At 46.5% G+C, this 7,240-nt stretch overlaps 1 protein-coding gene across 2 annotated transcripts in view; it reads right to left on the reverse strand.

Annotated features, from left to right (window-relative positions):
* The window catches only part of ASB18 (ankyrin repeat and SOCS box containing 18), a 67,213-nt gene that overhangs the window by 42,332 nt on the left and 17,641 nt on the right, over positions 1-7,240 (reverse strand). Inside the window, exons 2-3 of one of the 2 annotated variants that reach the window (XM_069103050.1) lie at positions 7,066-7,078; positions 2,931-3,040 (exon numbers count right to left, since the gene is read on the reverse strand). The exons of the other annotated variant lie outside the window; for it this stretch is intronic. Coding sequence (XP_068959151.1) covers positions 2,931-3,040; positions 7,066-7,078 — 123 coding nt within the window. The remainder of the gene's footprint in view (positions 1-2,930; positions 3,041-7,065; positions 7,079-7,240) is intronic. 2 annotated transcript variants of the gene reach the window in all.

The following is a 7,240-nucleotide window of genomic DNA, read 5'->3' on the forward strand; positions in this document are numbered from 1 at the left end:
ATGAGAGCTATCTCAGTGCAATGGGCTTTCTCAGGAGGTCTTCAATCAGAGTCTGAATGACTAACTCCCTCCAGAGTATATTGTAATGGGGGCTCCTTTGGGTTATTGGATGGACTAGATGACCACAAAGACCCTTTCCAACTCTGCCATTTTGTGATCATTTTCTTAAGTACCTGGGCTTGGGCAAGAGCTACACAAGATGAGAAATCATGGAGTGCTACAATCTACAATGGAGAGGGTGGCACTCATGTTGATGAGACAGCTGACCCAATGAAATCTGGAAATTAGTATATATTGTATGCTAGAGTTCAATAGTCGTTAATAAAGTGATTTTTAGCCCTCAATTCCTGGTTCATAGGCTATTCCAAAATCTATCTGGTTTGGTTTTCAGAACCTAGTTCCATCCCACTGGTGCCTCATGTGGTCACCCATTGCACACCCCCACCCCAATCAGATGCTTACTATCCTAGTGTGACATTAACAGGTTGTGTTACTGAACCCATTGTCTCTAGGGCTTCTTCATTTGGAGGCAGAGTGGATAGGGACACATTTTCCAGTGGCCATTCAATTTCTTTCCGTTATCATTTCATTTCAATTCACTAACCATTCATTAGGAGGCAACATGGCGCACTGCAATACTCGAAAGAGCGCCATATTTGGAGTAGGATAATTTAAACTCATCTGGGCTCTGCCCCTTCCTACCTTTGGGACCTTGGGAAAACTACCTAATAACATAAAATAATGCAACACAATGTAACACAACACAATATAGTACAGTACAGTACAACATAACATAACACAACACAACATAGTTTCAGTTTCCATATCTATAAAGTGATGGAATTGGACAAGTGAATTTTAAAGTCTAAAGCTCTAAATCTTTGATCCTGGGAGCCCAAGGTGTGTATTATGTACCAGGAGTTCAGGATAAAGACAAACAATAACAATCTCTGCCCTCAAGGAGTTTACATTCTGTTGGGGTTGGGAAAAAAATGCACACAAGTACAAAGTCCTTTCGAGGAAGAGGAAGCACTAAAATTGGGAGGGGGGGAAGGTGGGAGGTAGCACAGAGGCTTTGCTTGAAGGATGCCAGGAATTCTGTGATAAGGGCATTCATTCCAGTCATGGGGAACAGCTGGGTCAAAAGTGCAGAAGGTGTCCCCTAGAGGAAACAGCTAGCAGGCTAACCAAGTGCATTTACAATATAGTTTAGAAAACGAATGATTTCTACTTTCTCTCTATTCCTTCTTCCCAGCCTTTATTCCCCTTAGCTTCCAGCAGTTCCATCCATCTCTCTCTCTTTCTCTGTCTCTCTGTCTGTCTCTGTCTCTGTCTCTCTGTCTCTGTCTCTCTCTTTCTCTGTGAGTGTAGACAGGCTGAGGGAATCGATCTTTCTGGATCTCTCTTCTTTGAAGCTGAACATATCATCCAGAGGTCGGGATCTGGGGCCCTGCCACTGCTGGAATGGGGGAAGTCACAGATTTGCATTACATAGGCCTGGAGCCATGTGAACCATTCCTGGGGGAGCTGAGTCACTTAAAAGGAGAATTCTTTTCTTTTCCCATCCCTCTTAGTGTTTCGGAGGCAGCTTTATCCAGCTCTAAATCTTAAGGTTCCCTAAACAAAGCTCCTGTTTGTTTAAGGGTTGATAATTCCCTTCAGACATGAGTCCTTTTAACTAACTGATTTCCCTTTTCTATGCATCTGTTGGTGTCTCACCACCCAGGACCAGTTCCAAATGGCTCCTCTCATTTCCTGCCTTCTTTCAGTGGGTCCACAGCTACAGCCTCATCTCTGCCCCAAGAGCACACTTTTGTAGCATACGTGAAGTTGGGCAGAACCCGCGACTGATGCTGTTGTCTCATTTATCCTTAAGGCAACCTTGCAGGAGTAAGTATTTTTTTTTTAAGCAATTGGGGTTAAGTAACTTGCTGAAGGTTACCCGGCCAGTTATTTTGTGTGGGTGTTAAGTATCTGAGGTCAGAACTGATCCCAGGTCTCCTGACTCTGGGGTCGGCGCTCTTACTCATTGCACCACTTGGCTGCCCCACGGGAGTATTACAAGGCTATAGCCTTCCCATTTCACAGATAAGAAAACCAAGGCTGGACAGGCCGAATGCCTTGGGCAGGATCGCTCTGTCATTAAGTGCCAGAGGAAGGATTAGAACCCAGGCTGCTTGCAAGCCCAGTGTTCTTTTCACTGCATCTGTATCTGGCTGTATGTACACAGCTGCTAAGTGTCACAGATGGGATGTGATCTCAAGATTTCCCTGACTTCACCGAATGGCACCTAGCACATAATATGTCCTTAATAAATACTTGTTCACTCTAATTTTATATGTAATTATAGTGTTTTTTTATTATATTATAGTAATTATTAAAATTATAGTAAATATAGTAATTATAATAATAATAATAAAAAAGCTGTAAGTATAGAGTTAATGTGCACATGCACAGTGATATCATAATAATCAGTAATAATAGCTTTACAAGTCTTGTCTCACGTAATTCTCACAACAACCCAGGAAGGCAGGTGCTGTTACTATCCCCCTTTAATGGAGGAGAAAACTGAGGCTAAGAGAGATGCAGTGTTGCCCAGGATCGCCCAGCTGGTCAGCAGCTAAGGCAGGGTTCCAAGCGGGCACTCTATCCACTGGACTGCCAGTTGCCTATATCAGTAAATCAGTGAATCATTTCTGAAGCACCTACTATGTGCCAGAGATTGTCTCGAGTACTGGGTAAATAAACAAGGCAGAATACAACACCACCCCCAAGGTTCTCCCATCTAATATGTTTCTCTCTCTTGTTACTGTTTGGAGTTACCAATACTATGAAATCTGTCTATCATATGATCTGTATCTATGTGTAGATATATGTAGCATTAGTAGCCCTTAACAATTTAAAAACAGGTCTTTGCCAGCAAGCATTACCTGACAGTCCAAAAGTGGCTGGAGATTTCACCTGCCATTCCATTTCGTTCTTATTGATCTCAAGGACCACATTGGCATCTCTATAGTGCTGGGCCATCAGTGGCTGGAGGCTGCCCAAGTCGCCGCTGACCAAAGCTGTGTGGTACTGGTCCACAGGAGCAGGGCTCCGAGGGGGGTCTCTCTCCATCTTCTGAAAGATTCGGAGCTTCACCCTCCCTGGCTCTGGCAGCCTCTCCATGGCCATGCTGTTTATTTGAGCAGAAGCCTCCTCCCCTGGAGGGGAAGATGGCCTTATACAGGGCAGTGATTTCTATTGTCATCCATTGTAGTCTGGCCAGGGCTGATCAAGGGGGTATTTATAACTCCTGTGGGCTCGGAGGAGAATGCTGGCCTGATAGGACTGGGGTCATGTGAATTCTAGATGCCAGGACCTCCAGATGGCACGTGTCATGTTTATTCTAGACATTGCTACATCTATTGATTAACAAAAATACTCCACAAACCTGGCAAGCTCAGCTATTCAGCAGTCAGATCTAAATACCAATATTCCTCTTTCTAGTACAGAAACCTTTTAGACCAGATGGATTTGAAATTTGAGAAAGGGTAATATTATAACCTTCTTTGCTTACTTTTTTTGAGAGGGGGTGTCCAGAGATTTCATCTGTTATTTATTTAGGACTCCCAAAGCGGAAACTCCTTCCACCAAATGTAGGTCATTGACTGATTGGAAACCTATAGTGTTTGAGAGCTGCCTGCTGCCCAGTGATGTTCAATGACTTGTCTAGGTTCACATAACTTGAATGATTCATAGGCAGGACCTGAAGCCAGGTCTTCCTAAATCTGAATTGTCCCTCTGTTCATTGTCATTCTACTTCCCAACCAAAATACTTAGGAAATGTAAATCAGGCATTTTTTTTTAAATTGGAAAATTAATCTTCCATGATGAAGAGCTTTAAATGGAATTCTGGCCCCAGGGGCGAGCTCAGTGGAACTCGGTGACAGGGCAGCTAAAGTGCCACCATCTTGTGCAGTGTTGAGGTGGACTGGAGACAGAGATCCTGAGAACTGAGGAGCTTGGGTGCTGAAGCATTTGGAGGGCACTGGGCTGGGAAAATAATCACTAGCACTTGCATAATGTTTTAAGGTCGGCAAAGTGCATTCCATGTGCTATCTCATTTGATTCTCACAACCCTCGAAGAAGGTGCTGTTATTACCCCATTTTATAGATCAGAAACCTGACACCCTTGCCAGGGTTTAATAAGTTTTTGCATTTGGATTCAAACTCATTTCTTCCTGACTTCAGGCCCAGCACTTTATCAACTGTGCCCCCTAAGGGCCTCTGATAAAGATAATGAGCCAGGGACTGGATTTATTGGGGAGGAGGAAAAGAGATCTCAGGCAGTGAGGGACAGTGGATAGAGGGCTGGGCCTGGAGTCAGGAAGAGCTGGGCTCAAATCTGGTCTCAGGCACTTACTAGTGGTGTGACCCTGGGCAAGTCACTTAACCACGTTTGCCTCAATCTGTTAGATGAGGAAATGACAAAGCACTCCAGTAACTTTACCAAGAAAACCCCTTGGATGAAGAGTCAGACATGACTGAACAGCCATCACCACCACCACCAGAGTGGCCTGAGCTCCCACAGATGACATCAGCAACAATATTTTTGGGATGGGATGAACTCTAGTGGTGGTTGCTTGGCGATAGGAGCAGAGGGAGGGGCAGATAGCAGTAATGGGGAGTAAGGTGTCTGCCAGCTCCCCCTCCTGGCTCTGTGTGGGAGTGAATAGAAGAGGAGGGACAGCCAGGCTTAGCAAGAGGGCCAAGAGATGGGATGTCTTCAGGGGTGAGTGAGTGAGCACAGAAGATGGGAGGAATCTGAGAGGAGGAGACCTGGGAGGAAGAGGAGATGGGTAGCAAACAGAAACAGGTTCCAGAAAGGTGAGGAGTCGAGGAGGCCTAGGACCAAATTTTCTCTGGGCAAAGGGGGCAGTGGTAATTGTAATCCTTTGATGCTGATACCCCTAGATCCTGAGGGTTCTTGTAGGATGTAAGTCCCCATCTGAGACAACCCAAGGGGTGCAGTCTGCTCCTATAGGATGGAGGATCTCAGGAGAAGGGTGTGATGGTGAGGGGACCCTGGAGATGCCAACCAGGTGAGGGAACAGGCCAGCTGGACATGGTGTGGGGAGAGGAAGAGTGCCCTCTTGGACACGGGCACCTGGGCAAGCCCATCCCTCTTCTGGCTCAGCCCATCATGGAATTTGCTCAGGAAAGATCTGTACTTGGAGACGAAAACATATATAGAGTAGATTCCAATTCAAAGCAGAAAATGTCCAAGGATGGGTCAACTTTATTGGGGCCTGATTACAAGAGATCGAACCAGGGGTGCACAAAGTAGAATTTTGGCAGTGGGATGCTCCAGTGTGAACCCCCTCTAAAAAGACGAGGTAACCATCAGTCCAACAATCGGCGATTTCTAAAGCACTTACACAAATGATCTCAAACAAGCCTTCCAACCAACCAGAAGGGTGGATGTCATTATTACCCCCATTTAATAGATGAGGAAACTGAGTCCTAGAAAAGTGAATGACTAGCTCAATGTCACACAGTGTTTGAAAGATGTGTGAGAGGTGATATTTGAACCCAGTGCTTTCTGACTCCTCTGGGGTAGTTTTTGAGAACCCAGGGTAACCCCCACTCTGTAATAAAGGATGTCAATGAAAGGGGGCTATGGGACACACGTGTGAAAAGCTTTCTTTCATGCTTAAGTCCTGCAGCCCACCCTACCATGGGCACCTCCCACATTCTTGTTTTAAAATTCCAGAGCTGTTCTGCTCATGCTAATAACATTTCTGTGCTCTTAGGGGGCTTTAGCTCTCAGTCTTTTTGTCATCTTTTCATTTTTCTGGAGACTGATTAGTTTGGTAATTAGACTGATTTCTGAAAACTCTGGTGAGAAGCTCTCTGAACCTGATTGGAGTCTGGCTGGGGAGTGGCCCGTTGGGTGGGGTTTCTCCTAGACCTGCCTGGTCTCTCATGTCATGAGCTATTTTGAAGGGGGCGGAGAGGACGCTGAAGGAAAGCCCCAGGATGGTGTCCATTCCCTGCAGGTCTCTGTGCTAAGTTTAGCTTCCCTGGCATGATTTATCTACAGCTCCCGAAATACCCAAGTCAAGGGCCAGAGGGAAGCTGGTCCTGAAGCAGGCTGGCTTCCTTGCAGAAAGCTCCCAGAGGGCCCATGAGCAGGGCACAGAGGAACACCCTCGGGCCCTTACTACAGAGTCTCCATTGGAAGAGACCTCTCTGGCCATCTATCCAACCCAGGTAGACCCTGAGACCTTGGACAAGGTGCTTAGGGTTATTAACTTTCCTCCCCTGTAAAATGGGAGGGTTGGACCAGGTGACCTTTACAGTCCCTTTCAGCTTGAGATCCAGGATCTGACATTCTTGTAAACTCAACCACAGTCTTATCATTTGACAAGGGGATGTCTGGGCTTCACTGAAAGACTTGCAGGGGGGGGGGGGGCGGTGTTCACCAGCTCCCAAGGCTGCCCACTCCCTGAGGAGCCATGAGGAAATTTTTGGAAGGCAGACATTGTTTGGGTGTCACCAAAAATTTTCTAATGACGAGAGCAGTCAGCATTAGAAAGTCTCTATGGAACAAGCCAGTCAAAGCTCTCCTGAGGTCCTTGGGTACTATGAGAAGCAGCTGCCTGCTGGTGGAGAGAGAGTTATCTTCAGAGACAGTAAGACCTGAGTTCCAGTCTGACCACTGAGGCACCCTGGCTTTGTGATCCTGGGGGAGCTTCTTCACTTCTCCGAGGGCCAGGAGACCCTCTGAGACTAGAAATTGCCAAGAGTGTGAGGCCTTGCATTGACGGAGGGGGCTCCTTAGATCAATGACATCCCAGGTACCATCCCTGTCCTGCTTCCTAAGTCCTTGCTGTGTGCCAGGCACTGATGCCCAGGCTGCAAAGAAACAAAGAACACGGTTCCTGTTCATGAGAGGCTCACATTCATGTGGGAAATGTGGGGAACTATACACAGATAGTGAGGCCACACAAGATGCACACAGAGTATGTGGAAGGTCATGGCAGAAGGGAGGCCCTAGAGGCTGGGGGTAGGGGAGGGGACTGGGAAAGGTCTCCTGCAGAAGGTGAGATTAAAAAACTTGGTCTGGAATCAGAGACAGAAATGAGGATGGAGGGCACTGCAGACGTGAGGGATGGCCAGTGCAAAGACATAGAGGGAAGATGGAGAGGGGTGTGTGTGTGTGTGTGTGTGTGTGTGTGTGTGTGTGTGTGTGTGT

The sequence above is a fragment of the Petaurus breviceps genome, unplaced genomic scaffold (assembly GCF_028583685.1).
Source record: "Petaurus breviceps papuanus isolate PSGF00001 unplaced genomic scaffold, PetGlider_PUasm1.0 567, whole genome shotgun sequence".
In the NCBI taxonomy this organism is placed as follows: domain Eukaryota; kingdom Metazoa; phylum Chordata; class Mammalia; order Diprotodontia; family Petauridae; genus Petaurus; species Petaurus breviceps.